The 17,564-nt window shown below is 36.7% G+C and overlaps 1 protein-coding gene and 1 pseudogene across 6 annotated transcripts in view; one reads left to right on the top strand and one right to left on the bottom strand.

The window, feature by feature from the left end:
• Positions 1-17,564, bottom strand: part of LRBA (LPS responsive beige-like anchor protein) — a 772,728-nt gene that overhangs the window by 467,711 nt on the left and 287,453 nt on the right. For all 6 annotated transcript variants that reach the window (XM_017970205.4, XM_035294467.3, XM_008992610.5 and 3 more), the window contains one exon: positions 15,827-15,935. In XM_017970205.4, coding sequence (XP_017825694.2) covers positions 15,827-15,935 — 109 coding nt within the window. The remainder of the gene's footprint in view (positions 1-15,826; positions 15,936-17,564) is intronic.
• Positions 3,585-4,088, top strand: LOC118152389 (protein archease pseudogene; annotated as a pseudogene).

Here is a 17,564-nt window from a genome sequence, read left to right as displayed (position 1 = left end):
TTATAGGCTGAGGTGATGTCTTCTAAATATACAATCATGTTGTCTGCAAATATTAACTTCCTCTTCTCCTAACTAAATACCCTTCCTTTCTTTTTCTTTCCTGATTGCCCTGGCCAGAACTTCCAATACTATGTTGAATAGGAGTGGTGAGAGAAGGTGTCCTTGTCTTGTGCCAGTTTTCAAAGGGAATGCTTCCAGTTTTTGCCCAATATGATACTGGTTGTGGGTTTGTCATAAAAAGCTTTTACTATTTTGAGATATGTTCCATTGATACCTAGTTTATTGAGAGTTTTTAGCATAAAGGGCTGTTGAATTTTATCAAAGGCCTTCTCCGCATCTGTTGAGATAACCATGTAGTTTTTGTCTTTGGTTCTGTTTATGTGATGGATTTGTGTATGTCGAAACAGCCTTGCATCCTAGAGATATAGCCAACTTCATTGAGATGGATAAGCTTTTTGATATACTGTTGAATTCGGTTTGCCAGTATTTTACTAAAGATTTCGCATCAATGTTCATCATGGATAGAAAAATAAACGTGTTTTTTTTCCTTTTGAGATGAAATTTCACTCTTGTTGCCCAGGCTTGAGTGCCATGGCGCGATCTTGGCTCACTGCAACCTCCACCTCATGGGTTCAAGTGATTCTCCTGCCTCAGCTTCCCGAGTAGCTGAGATTACAGCACCCACCACCACGCCCAATTTTGTATATTTAGTAGAGATGAGGTTTTACCATGTGGACTGGGCTGGTCTTGAACTCCTGACCTCAGGTGATCCACCTGTCTCAGCCTCCCAAAGTGCTGAGATTACGGGCAGGAGCCACTGCATCTGGCCCAACATTTTTAAACTTAAAAAACCATCAATGAAGAAAAAAGCAACTACTTATGAGAAAAATTGGAAAATTTATCATGATTAGCTCTAAAATTGGTATTTATATTACCCTAAAATACATAACACTAAATATGTAATTGTTAAAATGTTTCACATTCCTTTAGAACTGTCAAGAATATGAAGAATATGTTCAATAATATATTATCACAATAGCAAAACACTGCCATGAAGTCAACAGACGCTATGAGGACAGACTGTACTGGGTTATTGTTAGGAAACCTGGGTTCCACTTCAGAATCATGGATTTAATTGTTCTGTAATGAAAGCTAAATGACATTCTCTCAATCTACCCTGCATACATCAAAGATGTGTTCTGGCACTGAAATGAGACAACGTGTACTAAATCACTTAATAGATTATGTTAGAGAGGCCACATAGCAAAGAGATCATCAGTTTATACTGGGTATCAGACTACCCAGGTTCAAAGCCAAGCTTCACCACATACTAGCTATATGACCTAAAACAAATCATTCAGTGTCACTGTAGTTTTGTCATCTGTAAAAGTGGGCTGAAGATAGTAACATTTACCTCAAAGGATTGTTATGATAATTTACTTTATATTTGTTAAGAACTCAGAAAAATAGGTGGTACTATAGAAGTGTTTATTTTTAAAAATTTAAAAATACTAACAGAAAAGTTCACTATTTTAATACAAATATTTGCTTTCTAATTGGAAAAAAATCTTTTAATTCTTCATCTAAAAAATATATATAGATTACTATATTTGCCAGGCATAGCAGCTCATATATGTAATCCCAACACTTTGGGAGACTTAAGCTCAGGAGTTTGAGACCAGCCAGGGCAATATGACAAACCCCATCTCTACAAAAAAAAACCAAAAATTAGCCAGGCATAGTGGTGTGCACCAGTAGTCCCAGCTACTTGGATGGCTGAGGCAGGAAGATCACTTGAATCCAGGAGGCTCAGGCTGCAGTGACCCAAGGTCACACCATTACATTCCAGCCTGGGTGACACAGTGAGACTCTGTCTCAAAATAGTAATAGTAATAATAATAATAATCAGTGCTTTCATGGTCTTTAATTTTTAAAATTCTCCATTTTTATTACTTCAAAAAAACTAAGAGACTACCTGGTTTGCAGTTCCACTGAAGCTAATAACAAGTGAGTTATACAGTATGTTAGATAAAATTGAAAGCAACATTGGCCCAAAGAACATTTGAAAATTCTTACTGAAGAGGATTATAACTCACATAGATTCCTACAAGTAAAATCATTAATAATAATCATCAGCACATACATTATACAGATATATCACATTCATTAAAGAAACCAACATTCTGAAAGACAATATTTACCAAAATGATTGCCAGGAAATGTGTATACTCACACATGCACAATGTTTAAAAGACAAGGTACAATGTTTCTGCATGACATAATTTTTTCATAAATATTCTGTTTATAACTGTAAGATTAAGAAACGAAGCTAAGATGTACAACTAATCAATGATGTCATGACATTCATGGAACCTCTCTGTAAATCAAAAGCATAAAATGTCAAGGATATCCCACTCCAATGATAACCATGCAATGAACTAAAGAGATGCACATTTCAGATCTACACTGTCATCAATCCTTTGATAATAAATGAAACAAGTCAGCTACTTTACAACCACAAATGGTACATTAAATACATGACAACGTCTCTTTTTTGCAGAAGGTAACTAGCAGTAGATAAAATTCAGTTATATTATTTAAGAATGTAAAGCATGAATTCAAGGCTGAATATAGACAACCTTTAAACATAACCTGTCTCAAAAAAATATGCCTCATCCTGCAGAGTACTGTTTAAGAGCTATTAGTTAGAACATGAGCATGATTGAATGAATTGAAGTTTGTTGAAAAAGGGTAAAGACTAGTAGACATAAGAAAAAATAAATGTTTCCTCTCTTAAAATGGACTCTGATGTAGAAGAGATGAACAAATATATTTTCTCCACTAAAATTTTAAGCATGTTAACATTCATTTGGAAATATTTCTGTTTTTTTTAGATTTTTTATTCTAATGCCTTATAATATAAAATATTTCAAATTTCACAGCACAATAATGATTAAAATGAAAAACTATATTAGACAAAACATAAAATTAAATAGCTCAGAATAAAGCTGCAACATATTCCAGGACTAAATCCTATTCACCCATTCTATAGAAATCTAATAAAATTTGAACCAAATTCATAGATTAGTAATTGGGAGACAAATTACCTGGATCTGAATCCATGTTGTAACTCTAGGGTATTTCTGCTTTATGCTATCTTACCTATTTCAAATAAGCTCTTTCTCTTCATGATAAGCTACAGAATATTAAGCCCCCTCCAAAAAAATCAAGCAACTAAAGAATAACTAATAGATATGAAAGACAAACATATCTAACATAAGATTATTAAGTGTCACTAAGTAAGGAAAAAGAAAGTGAAAAGGTTATTTCAAACTATAATCTAAAAACTTCCTAAGAACTGAAGGAAAAACCAGAATCTGCCAATTTTAATAAGAAACTATGTCCCAGGATAATCTGACAAATAACGTTCAATACTGAGCCATCTTGCTCTTAAAGAATTTTGTCAACAAAGAAATCTCAGTCAGAAGACACAAAAAACAAATTAAAAATTGAGGGAAAATATCAGACTATCCTCTGAAAGCAACATTCAAAGTCAGAAGATAACAAAGTAATGTCTACAAAGTTCTAAGGGCATTCAAGTGTTAGCCAACAATATCAAGCAGGGAAGTCATGGCACAGGAAGAGGGAGATGTGAGAGATTACAATTTGACTGAGGAACTCAATAGGAATTATGAATACTTGGATCATACAGCGGATATCCAGTTACATGCATGGAGAGATTCTCTGGAGGAAGCATTTAGAGCAATGTGCAGTGACCATGTTTGGTTACACGACACATACCAGGACTGTGGAGCCTCTACAAACAATAGAAGTAGAAACCCAAGGAGTTTTTTCTTTTCTTTTTCACTTTGCAGATGAGTAACTTTATACGTCCAATGCTCATACCCCAAGAATTGAAAGTACTTTGGATTGATCAAAGAAATTTCAGATTACAATCAATTGGGTGGAGAGAAGAATTTTCATTGTCCAAGCACTCTCAGGGAACAGAAATAAAAGTTATAACATATTTAGCAATGCAGGTCTATAATACAGAGAAGCCAGAAGTTTTTGTGATCATTGACATTTAAGATGAAAAAACAAAAGACTCCTATGAAGAACTGGTTTTTTTCTCTTCCTGTTGAAAAGACACTGCGAATTAAATTCTACAGTATTTTTTGATATATGGAAATTGTGGAACAGAAATTTATAACCTTTTTTTTTTTTTTGAGACAGAGTCTTGCTTTGTCACCCAGGCTGGAGTGCAGTGGCATGATCTTGGCTCACTGTAGCCTCTTCCCTCCAGGTTCAAGCAATTCTCATGCCTCGGCCTCCTTAGTAGTTGGGACTACAGGCATGTGCCACCATACCCCGCTAATTTTTGTATTTTTAGTAGAGATGGGGTTTCACCTTGTTGGCCAGGCTTGTCTCGAACTCCTGACCTCAAGTGATCCACCCACCTTGGCCTCCGAAAGTGCTGGGATTACAGGCGTGAGCCACCACACCTAACCAGAAATTTACAACTTGAACTGTGACTTTCAGAAATGGAAAATCAGGGCACATGCTTAGTCTGTATTCCCCAAATAGTCAAACTTTGAAGAATCCTTCAACTCCTAAGGGACAGTTATGATTCTACATTTGTTGATTCTCCGCTGTGGCAGCAGGTGCCTCATGCCCTTCCATTGAAATGAGAGCCTTCCAACCACCCCCTAGAAGGAAACCTTGATGTCAGCAAAAGCCTGGCACTAAATCCAATTTGGAAAAAAGAATAATTTGAGAAAATATATTTCCACACCCAGAAAAAATATATATAAAGTCAAGCAGAATGTCATTCGAATATAAAGATAGCAAGCAAATATTCTTAAACATAGACGAACTTTAATTTTACAATATACATAAGCCCCATGTGGAAAAAAGGATAACCATGAAATGTCACCAATTAAGAACTGAGTCAAAATAAAGAATCTGGAAATTAAATTACAACTAATAAAATGGGGGAAAATAAACAGTGTGTATTGAATTCACTTCAATAAAGAACAAACAGTCAAGTACTGTAAGAAATGTGATTATAAAAATGAATGTTTTAAATTAAAACAACATGAAAATTAAAATATAACTTTAAAAATTTGGAGGTGAGGGGAGAGAAAAGGAACTTACAAGTGACTAATATCCTCAGCTTCCATAAGAGGGTATGAACTGCCATATGTAATATAAAAATCAATAATATCAGAGGAGGGTGGAGCAGGATGGCAGAATAGAGGCCTACCCCATTTGTCCACCATGCTGAAACACCAAATTTTAACAACTATCTGCACCTAGTAAAGCACCATCACAAGAACCAAAAATCAGGTGAGTGATCACAGTACTTATTTTTAACTTCATATCATGGAGAGAGGCACTGGGGAGGGCAGGAGAGACAGGACTGAATTACTGATGTCACTTCTGCCCCATCGCCCAGCAGTGGCCATGCATCACAGAGAGAAACTGCACTTTGGGGAAGGAGATCTCAGTAACTGGGGGACTTTACATTGAATCTCAGTGCTGCCCTGTCACAGCAGATAATAAAGCCATCTGGGCTCCTTCCAGGGAGGAGACATGTGGACCCGCCCTAGCCAGAGGGGAAATCACACATCCCTGGGGTCAGAACATTGGTTTCTTGGCAAGCTTCTTTACCCCAGCTAAAGTACTCTGGTCCTAGATAAGCTTGAAAGGCAGTCTAGGACACAAAGACTGAAATTTCTAGGCAACTACTAGTGCTAGGCTGGGCTTAGGGCCAGTGAACTAGGGTGGCATATGACCTAAGAGAGACACCAGCTTGCATGGTTTATGAAGTACTTGCACCATCCCTGCCCCAACCCCAGGCAGTGAAGCTCACAGCAATCAAAGTTACTCCTTCCTTCTGCTTAAGGAAAGGAAAAAAAAGAATAAAGAGAACTTTGACTTGCATCTTGGATACCAGCTCAGCCACAGTAGGATAGAGCACCAGGCAAAGTCAGGAGGCCTCATTCCAGGCCTTAGCTTTCAGATGATATTTCATTTCTAGAAACACCCTGGACCAAAAGGGAACCACTGCCTTGAAGGTAAGGACCCAGTTCTGGTAGGATTCATCACCTGCAGATTAAAGAACCTTTGGGCCCTGAATAACCAGGAGTGATACCCAAGGGAATAGACCATGGGTCTTGGGCTCTGAGACTTGCTAGCTTCAGGGGTGACCCAGTTTATTCCCAGCTATGGTACCTACAGTGAAATATTACTAATGTTTCAGAAAAGCAGAGGGAAAAGTTAAGGGAATTTTGTCTTGCATCCTAGGTACTAGCTTGGCTACATGGGACAGAGCAATAACCTGGCTCTTGGGGTCCCAAAGTCCAGGCTTAGGCTCCTGGGCAGCATTTTTGGACCCGCTCTGGGACAGAGGGGAGCTCACTGCCCTGAAGAGTGAGTCACAGGCCTGGCAGCATTCACCACAAGCTGACTGAAGAGCCCCTAGGCTCTCAGTAAGTATCAGTGGTGGCCTGGCAGAACCGCCTATTGATGGTAGGAGTGGCCACAGGGAGAGGACCTCTGCTGGTATAAAGTAAAGGAAAGATTAGGAAAGACTTTGTATTATGGCTTGAGTGCAGGCATAACCACAGTAGAATAGAATATCAGGTAAATTGCTAAGCTGTTTAACTCTAATCCCTGGCTCCCAGGCAGCACCTTTGCACATTACAGGAGCCTGTGGGAACTCATGGCCCTGAAGGAAAGGAACTTGGGCAAGACCCAATGCTGTGCAAGTTTCAGGTCTAACCCAGTACAGTCCCAGTGGCGTTGGTCACAGACTTACTTGTATCACCACACCCCCAGTTCCAGGTGGCTCAGCAGAGATATAGATTCTGTTTATATGAGAGAAAGAAAGGAAAAAGAACAAGAGCCTCCAGCTGGTAATCCAGACAGTTCTTCCACATCTTGTGTAAGACCACCAAAATGGTATCTCTACGAATCAGCAAAAAACACAGAGTTATTAGGGTTAAGGTCCAAGGCCTTTCAAATACCTGGAAAGCTTTCCCAAGGAGAATAGTCACAAACAAGCCCACACTGTGAAAAAATTGATTTAAATCATGCAGAATAATTCTGGGAGGTGGAGGGTACAGTGAGCCGAGATCCTACCATTGCACTGCAGCCTGGGTGACAGAGCCAGACCCAGTCTCAAAACAAACAAACAAACAAATTCTGTGTGTGTGTGTGTGTGTGTGTGTGTGTACGCGCGCGCCCGTGCGCATGCACGCATGCATGCATACATTTGTGTGTCAGAAATTCTAGAACTAAAAAATGCAACTGACATGCTGAAGAACGCATCAGAGTCACCAGAGTCTCTTAAGAGCAGAAGTGATCAAGAAGGAAGTAATGAGCTTGAAGACAGGCTATTTGAAAATACATAGAGAAGAAACAAAAAGAATAATAAACAATGAACCATGCCTACAAAATCAGAAAACAGCTTCAAAGGGGCAAATCTACAAGATAATAGCTTTAAAGAAGAAGTAGATAAAAAGAGAGGGGTAGAAAGTTTATTCAAAAGAATAATCAGATAACTTCCCAAATCTTAAGGTATCAAATTCAAGTAAAAGAAGTTTACATAACAGCAAGCAGATTTAACCTGAAGACTACCTCTAGGCATTTAATAATCTAAAGGTCAAGAATAAAGAAAGGATCCTAAAAGCAGCAAGAGAAAAGAAACAAATAACATACAATGGTGCTCCAAAAAGTATGGCAGCAGACTTTTCAGTGGAAATCTTACAAGGAACAAGAGTAGCATGATATATTTAAAGTGCTGAAAGAAAAACACTTTTACTCTAGAATAGTATATCCAAAAAAATATCCTTTAAGCATAAAGGAGATTTAAAGACTTTCCCAGTCAAATAAAAGCTAAAGGATTCCATCAACACCAGACCTGTCCTAAAAGAAATGCTAAAGGGAGCTCTACAATCTGAAAGACAAGGATGTTCATGAGCAAGAAGAAACCATCTGAAGATACAAATCTCACTTGTAATAGTAAGAACACAGAAAAACACAGACTAACATAACACTGCAATTGGAGTGTATAAACATACCAAGTAGAAAGACTAATGAACCAATCAATAGTAACTACAGAAACTTTTCCAGACATAGATAGTACAATAAGACAAAAACAACAGCAAGTTTAAAACTGGGGAGACAAATTTACAATGTGGAGTTTTTATTAGGGTCCTTTTTGTGTGTTTGTCTCTTTACGCAATCATTGTAAAGTGAAGTTGCCATCAGCTTTAAATAACAGGTTATAAGATTGTGTTGGCAAGCCTTGTAATAAAGCCAAATTGAAATAAATACAATGGGTACACAAAATTAGAAGAAATAATAAAGTTCAGAGCAGAAATAAATGAATTTGAAATTAAGAAAAAAATACAAAAGATCAATGAAAGAAAAAACTGGTTTCTTGAAAACATAAACAAAACTGACAAACTTTTACTGAGAAGAAAAAGAAAAGATCCAAATAAATAAAATCAGATATAAAAAAGGAGACATTACAACTGATATTGCAGAAAATCAAAAAATCGTTACTGCATACTATGAGCAACTATATGCCAATAGTTGGAAAACCTAGAAGAAATGGATCAATTCCTAGATACATAAACCTACCAAGATTGAACCGCTAAGAAATCTAAAACCTGAACAGACAAATAACAAGTGACAAGAGTAAAGCCTTAATAAAAAGTCTGCCAGTAAAGAAAAAGCCTGGGGTCAGATGGCTACACTAAATTCTACCAAACATTTTAAGAACACCAATCCAATTCTAAGTATTCCAAAAAACAGACAGGAGGGAAGAATTCCACACTCATTCTACAAGGCCAATATTACCAAAACCAAAAACATAGATATATAAAAAAAGAAAACTACAGGCCAATATCACTAATGAATATTAATGCAAAAATCCTCAACAAAATACTAGCAAACTGAATTTAAAAATACATTAAAAAGATCATTAATTACGATGAAGTAGGATTTATCCCAGGGATGGAAGAATGATTCAATATATGCAAATCAATCAGTGTGAGACATCATATCCACAGAATGGAGGATAAAAAAGATATGATCATTTCAGTTGATGCTACAAAAGCATTTGATAAAGTGCAACATTCCTTCATGATAAAAACTCTCAAAAAAACCTGATACAAATGGAATATGCCTTAACATAATAAGCCATATATGACAGACCCAAAACCAGTATCATACTGAATGGAGAAAACTGAAAGCATTTAAGTTGGAAAGGAGTAAGTCAAATTATCTTTATTTGCAGATTGTATGAGCTTATTTTTAGAAAAACCTAGAGTCCACCAAAAAACTATTAGAACTGATAAACAAATTCAATAAAGTTGCAGTATACAAAAATCAACATACAAAAATGAGTAGTGGCTAGGCACAATCGCTCATGCCTGTAATCCTAGCACCTTGGGAAGATAAGGAAGTGAAATGCTTGAGCCCAGGAGTTCAAGACCAGGTGGGCAACATGGTAAAACCCTGTCTCTATAAAAAATATGAAAATTAGCTGGGCATGGTGGCACATGCCTATAGTACCAGCTACTCAGGATACTGAGGTGGGCAGACTGACTGAGCCCAGGAGTTCAAGGCTACAGTGAGCTATGACTGTGTCACTCCACCCTAGCCCGGGTGACAGAGTGAGAGCCTGTCTCAACCAATCAATTAATAACAGTAACATATCTATATGCCAACAGTGAACAATCTGAACATGAATTCTAAAAAGTAATTCCCTTTACAATAGCCACATATAAAATTTAATACCTAAGAATAAATTTAACAAAAGAAGTGAAAGATCTCTGTAATAAAAACTATAAATCACTGATAAAAGAAATTAAAGAGAATACCAAAAAATGGATATTCCATGTATATAGATTGGAAAATTAACACTGTTAAAATATCCATACTACACAAAGCAATCTACAGATTCAAAACAATCTCTATCAAAATACTAATGACATTCTCTAAGGAAATCAAATAGCTAATCCCAAAATTTATGTGGAATCACAAAAGACTGAAAATAACCAAAGCTATCCTGAGCAAAAAGAATAAAATTGGAGGAATCAGACTATCTGACTTCAAATTATACTACTGAGTTATAGTAACCCAAACAGCATGGTATTGGCATAAAACCAGACACATAAACCAATGGAACAGAAAGAGAACCAAGAAACAAATCCACATAGCTATAGGAAATGAATTTTCAGCAAAGGTGCCAAGAACACACATTGGGAGAAAGACAGTCTTTTCAATAAATGGCACTGGGAAAATTAGCTATCCATATGCAGAAGAATGAACCTTGATCCCTTCCTCACATCTTATGCAAAAATCAAACCAAAGTGGATTAAAGACTTAAATCTAAGACTTCAAACTGTGAAACTACTACCAAAAAAAAAAAAAACTGAGGAAATTCTCCAGGACATTGGTCTATGCAAAAGAATTTCTTTAGTAAAACTCCACAGTTGCAAGCAACCAAAGCAAAATGGGATAGTTGGGATCACATCAAGTTAAAAAGCTACTGCACAGCAAATAAAACAGTCAAAAAAGTGAAGAGACAACCCAGAGAATGGGAGAAAATATTTGCATTTGCAAACTACCCATGTGACCAGGGATTAATAACCAGAATATATAAGGAACTCAAACAACTCTATAGGGAAAAAAAAAATCTAATAATCCAATTTAAAAATGGACAAAAGATTTGGAACTCTGGGAAGCTGAGGCAAGCAGATCACTTGAGGCCAGGAGTTCGAGACCAGTCTGGCGAACATGGCAAAATCCCATCTCTACAAGAAATACAAAACTTAGCTGGGTGTGGTGACACAGGCCTGTAATCCTAGCTCCTAGGTGGCTGAGCCATGACAATTCCTTGAACCAGGGAGGTGGAGATTGCAGTGAGCCAAGACTGCATCACTGTACTGCAGGGTGGGTGAAAGAGTGAGGCTCTGTCTCAAAAAAAGAAAGAAAGAAAGAAAGAAAACATATTAAATGGCCGGACACTGTGATTCATGCCTGTAATCCCAGTACTTTGGAAGGCTGACACAGGCAGATCACTTGAGGCACAGTGGCTCATGCCTGTAATCCCAGCACTTTGGGAGGCCTAGGCAGGTGGATCACCTTAGGTCAGGAGTTTGAGGCCAGCCTGACCAACACGGTGAAACCCTACCTCTACTAAAAATACAAAAATTAGTCAAGTGTGGTGGCACAGACCTGTAATCTAAACTACCCGGGTGGCTGACCCATGAGAATTGCCTGAACCAGGGCAGTGGAGGTTGCAATGAGCCAAAATCACATCACTGCACTTCAGCCTGGGTGACAGAGCAAGACTCTGTCTCCAAAAACAAAACAAAACAAACAACATCACTGATCATCAGAGAAATGCAAATCAAAACGCCAATGAGATATCATCTCACTCCAGTTAAAATGGCTTGTATCTAAAAGTCAGGTAATAAAAGTGCTGCCGAGGATGCGGAGAAAAAGGAAATTTCATCACTATTGGTGGAGTGTAAATTAGTAAAAATCACTATGGAGAACAGTCTGGAGGTCCCTCAGAAAACTAAAATAGAGCTACCATATGGTTCAGTAATCCCACTGGATTACTAGAAATCAGTATATTTAAGAGATATTTGTACCCCCATGTGTGATGCAGCACTGTTTACAACAGCTAAGATTTGGACGCAATCTATATGTCCAGCAAAAGATGAATCGATAAAGAAAATGTGGTACTTACACACAAGGGGGTACTATTCAGCCATAAAAAGGAATGAGATCCTTTCATGGGCAACAACATGAATGAAAATGGAGATCATTATGTTAAGTGAAACAAGCTATGCACAGAAAGACAAACAGTGCATGTTCTCACTTATTTGTGGGATCTAAAAAATCAAAACAATTCAACTCATGGAGAGAAAGAGTAGAATGATGGATACAGAGGCTGGGAAAGGTAGTAAGGGAATCACAGGGAGGTGGAGATGATCAACAGGTATTAAAAAAATCAGAATGAATGAATAACATCTAATATTTGATAGCACAACAGGAGACAACAGTCAATGATAATTTAATTGTGCATTTTAAAACAACTAAAAGGGTATATCTGGATTGTTTCTAACCCAAAAAATAAATACTTGAAGAGATGAATATCCAGTATTTCATGAGGTGATTATTATGCACTGCATACCTGTACCAAAGTATCTCATGTATTACATAAATATATACACCTACAATGTATTCACAAATATTAAAAATAAAAGAATTAATAAAAAATGACATGATTTCACTGAAAAGAATTAACTAAAATGGCTTGGTAAATTCTATGTCAAAACTCATGTTTAAAAACTGAAGCCAACAACCTCTTAACTTGTTCATAATTTATTAACCTCCTATTCTTTCAGAAAATAATTTTTCTCTAGTTAAAAAGATTTCCTTGTTTTTTCTGTAATCTTTATTTTGCTAAATTTTTTATTTTGCTAAATACTGCAACAAATAGCCATGTGTACCCATCTTTACATATTATTTTTATTCCTAACATATATTCACAAAAATAGGATCACTTGGTAAATAGGCATTTGCATATTTATGGGTGTCAATGAAATTATCTTAATAGGTTTGACCGTATTGCTTTCCCATAAGACCAAAAATGTATATTCTGCTAGCAATACAAAAGAACAGCATTGCCCATTTCATCTCCCTTATTCCCTTCAGCAGTACGTTATCATTCTTTTTGCAATCTAAGAATGGAAAATTCATAGATCATAATTACTCTAATTTACATTTTCTTGGATATATCTGTAAGTATCCTTTTCATATGTTTACTGGTCACTTTAGGTTCTTTTGTCAATTTCTAATTCATATCAACTGAGTTTCTGTCTACGAGTACAGCCGAGCACAGTGGCTCAAGCCTGTAATCACAGCACTTTGGGAGGCTGAGGTGGTCAGATCATTTGAGGTCAGGAGTTCAAGTCCAGCCTGGCCAACACAGTGAAACCCCCGTCTCTGTTAAAAATATAAAATTAGCCAGGCGTGGTGGCATGCACCTGTTTTCCCAGCTACTCAGGAGGCTGAGGCAGGAGAATCACTTGAATTGAGGATGTGGTGAGCCTAGATCGCACCACTGCACTCCAGCCTGGGCAACAGAGTGAGACTCCCTCTCAAAAAAATAAAAATAAAAGAATCACAAGTACAGTGAACATATTAATCATTTGTCAGTCATATATATTATGTTTTTCCAAGTTGCTGATGGTATCTTTTCTCCACTTAAGGTTATATATAATAATAGATGTCTACTTTTATATTTCTACTTTCAAAATATCCTATATTTTGGTTACCAAATTCGCACATATGCCCAAGTTCTACTTTTACAATTTTTCAAATATGTTTCTAAAGTATTTACCACATCATCTTCCTCCCTATTGCTGATTTCATCTGGAAGATTTTTAATATATGCTGTCTTTATAGTAGTGTTTTAATATCTGGAGACTCAAGTACATCTTCAAGACTTTTTCACAAATTTCAGGATCTCATAAAAGCATTTATTTTCCAACATTAACTGAATATTTAAATATCCAAATATAATATTTGCACAGCTTAAATTTGTTATAAAGCATATTTAAATGCCAAATCAACTCTACTGTTATTTTAATGGTGTGCCTAACTAATGAATACTGCATTTACTTTACATATTAAGAAAAACAAGCATTTTTGTGACATAAAATTTTCTCTCTTTGGCTTGAAAAGACCCTATGGAGTCTTTTTTCCAGTTGGAAAACTGGAAAAATACAAGTAATGTTGTCACATTAAGTAACAGCTTCCTGCCAATGTGAATTTTCTGATTTTGATAACTGTACCAGATTAAGACATGTGCTTAGGAAATTCCCACTGAAAATTTTCAAGGTAGAAGGTAATCGAGGGAATCCTGACTTTAACTTACTCTCAAATTCAGAAAAACAAAACAAAAAGAGAAAGAGAACAAATGTAGTAGAAATTTAACAATCACTTGATCTGGAGAATGGTGAATAGGAGGAGTTCTTGCTTTATTCTTAAAACTTTCCTGAAAGTCTCAAGTTATTTCAAACAAAAGACTGATTTTCTCTCATACATACATACACACACACACACACACACACACACACACACACACCCCAAGGTAGACTATCCATCCAGCATGGAATTAGTTTATATTTTATCGTATTTTCTTTAATAAAATTTTGTAGCTTCATTCCAAAGAGCATGTGTACTTTCCTTGCAGAATTTGGCCCCAAAACACTGTTTTTGTCATATCTGTGAATACACTGTATTTCTGATTCTTAGCTGGTTACTGCCAAAAGAAAACCTATTAAATTATTTTTTGGCGTAACTATCTCATATCTAACAATCCTAATACTCTCAACAAATTCTCTTATTAATTCTGGCAGAAAAATGTTCAAGATTCAGGTACACCTCAGGACACAGGAATTAGATTTTCCTAGACCACAGAATTAGAAATTTGAAAGTAATCTTATTTCTTTCTTTTCTAGCATTTATATTAGCTATATCTTACACGTGTAAGAACATCAAAAAATATGTTAACAACAGTATAGTAGGTATCACCCATTTTTCCTGATTTATTAAAAGAAATTACTTTAACCACTTAAAATGATGTTTAATAGTCTAGTCTTTACCATATTTGTAGTGTTTTCTTATATAAATCTTTTTCTCGAAGTTTTAATAGGACTGGCTGCTAAAAACACGATATGCTTTGTTTTCTATATGTACTGATATCTTCATTTTTTTCTATTTTTAATTTGTTGATATAACTTATTTTACAGGTAGATATCCTAAAATAAACCATTTTATAATTCCAGTAAAAATTTTCGGTCATCATACTATGTAATTCTTTATATTGATGAATTATATTATTCAAAGTTACAGAGTAAATTTTGTACTTATATTCTTAAGTTTTATTTTTCTAGAATAATTTTCAGACTTGCTAATTGTATAAAATTCACTTGGAAGGTTTTTCATCTCTTCTAATGTACCAGAAAAAAATGTCAGCAACATACGAGTTTATCTGTTCTTGGTATGTTAGAAGCCATACAGTGCTTTTTAAAATTCTTCCAATTCTATAGCAAATATACTGCTTGTCAAATTGTTTAGTTCACCTTAGGTGAATCTGGGTCACTTCTATAGCTACAAAACCATTAATTTCTTCTAGGAATTTGTATTTCTTATACATGTTCAGGCACAACTATTGAGATAAGCAAAGGTCCTGGGACAGGTCTATTATTTAGTCCTCTCCTATGAGAATCCAAGGAGAGAGGTGTATGCTCCCTCATTTTCTCAGCTACAAGTATTATTATGCTCTCAAACCCTAAGGGTAGAGAAATTTCACACCTGTGTGTTCAGTGCCTCTCTAGAAACCTGGACAATCTTACCTTTGCCATACAGATTTTCATTCCTGGCTAACTAGCTCTGTTTTGCACAGAGAGGGCCAACTCACTCACCAGTTTTCTTTATTGGAAAACTATCTGAGCCAAGACGCAGCTCTGATTATTAAAATTAGGTCAGCCAAGCAAGAGGCTTCTGTTATCAAGCTTCTCTGATAGCTCAACTGCAACTGAGACAAGAGGGCTAAATAGACAGTACTATCTTCCCAGAACCTCCATGACTCTCCCATAAACCTAAATTTTAATTTTTTGATAATATTAAATTTTTTATTTCTTTGGACCTGCCATTTTACCTGGACAATTTCCCATGATTATCATTAAGAAACGGTAAGTTCTTCAAACCAACCACATGTGTAACCTACCTCAAATTCTGCATGTCTGTGAATATCTTCTGCTCTCTGCCTGCTCAGGATAAATTCAGCTTCATTTGCCACTCTTACAAGATGATCCTTCATTGTCTGGCTAAGCAACCTGTAAGAAATAAATATTATCAGAAAAATATACTTACTCTTCTCTTTGGACATCATATACAATGATGTACCATTATTTTACACTAAATGATCAAGGAATGTAACAGCGAAAGGTTTGTTTTTTTTTTTGTTTTGTTTTGTTTTTCCAGAGAACCTCAGGAGGACTACACACTAGGAGAAGGCAAACTCTCACAAAAACTAAAAAAAAAAACCCAACTTCGAATGGATCTGTTCAGACCCGAAATTAATACAATAAGCTCTTAGTCTAACTGCTAATTAGAAACCAAAAGGAAGTTCTTTCTAGAGGAAGATAATATCACAGAGACTGAAATTTACACTTGTAATTTTAAAACACAATTTTCAGCATTCAGTCACCAACTAACAGACCAAGAGACAATATCAAATGAATGAAAACTAAATAGAAACTGGCTCACATCTGGACATTAAATGTAGTTAATATGTTTAGAACTAATTGTACAATAGAGAATACCAGTAAAGAATGAAAACTGTAGAAGTACTGAACAAAACAAAATAAATAAATATAAAAATAGATTTACTGGGTTACTCAGCTCAGCCAAAAAAGAAAAAAAAAACTGAAAGATAGGTCAGTGACAACTAGACTAAAATATAGTAGAAAAAAATGAATGAAAGGGGAGAGATTCAAGATGGCCAAACAGGAACAGCTCTGGAGTGCAGTTACCAGCAAGAAGAATACAGAGGGTGAGTGAACACCACATTTCCAAACGAGTTTTTACTGCTCACAGTCCAGGAGATTCCCAGGCTGAAAAGCGCCACGAGTTTGCAGCATGGCTATTTCAGCCAGCGATGCAGGTCTCCACACAAAAACTCACACAAATCTGAGGGGCCGTTTCAACAGGCGCCTGGAACTCCTGGGATACAGAGCCACCATTCAACTGAAAAAATGGGGGCTGAAACAGGGAGCCAGGTAATCTGGCTCATCAAGTCCCACCCCCGACAAAGATGAGCAATCTGAAATGCCCTAGATTGAGAGTTTCATACCAAGCACAGCTGGACCCGGGACAATCAAGGTCAGTGGGGGAAAGGGCATCATCCACTAACCAGGCAGTCCACCATTACGGAGGCAGTCTGCCATTACCGAGGCAGTCCGCCACTACCAAGGCATTCCACTATTACTAAGGAAGTTCTAACTGTACCTCTGTAAACAAAACCACAAGAAAGTTCACACAGCAGCTGGGCATAGCCCACAGCAGCTCAGCAAGGCTTCTGCTGGCAGACTGACTAGACTACCATCTTGCTGGGCAGGGCATCTCTGAAAAAAGACAGCAGCATGTCATGAACGTATAGATAAGGCCCCACCTTCGCACGACAGAGCACCTGAGAAAAAATGCTGTTATAAGTTCCTCTGCAGCAGACTTAAACATACCTGCCTAGAGCTCTGAACAAAACAACGGAGTTCACAGCTCAGCTCTTAAGCTCCTATAATGTACAGGTTGTCACCTCAAGCAGCTCTCTGACCCCTATATATCCAAAGAGACATCTCATAAACATCTGGTGGGTACCCTTCTGGGATGAAGATAATAGAAGAATAAACTGGTAGCAACCCTTACTGTTCTGTAGCCACCACAGCTGATCCCCAGGCAAGCAGGGT

The sequence above is a fragment of the Callithrix jacchus genome, chromosome 3, assembly GCF_049354715.1.
Source record: "Callithrix jacchus isolate 240 chromosome 3, calJac240_pri, whole genome shotgun sequence".
Taxonomy (NCBI): Eukaryota; Metazoa; Chordata; class Mammalia; order Primates; family Cebidae; genus Callithrix; species Callithrix jacchus.
The sequence above is the reverse complement of the archived record's forward strand: the minus strand, read 5'-3'. Positions and strand labels throughout refer to the sequence as shown.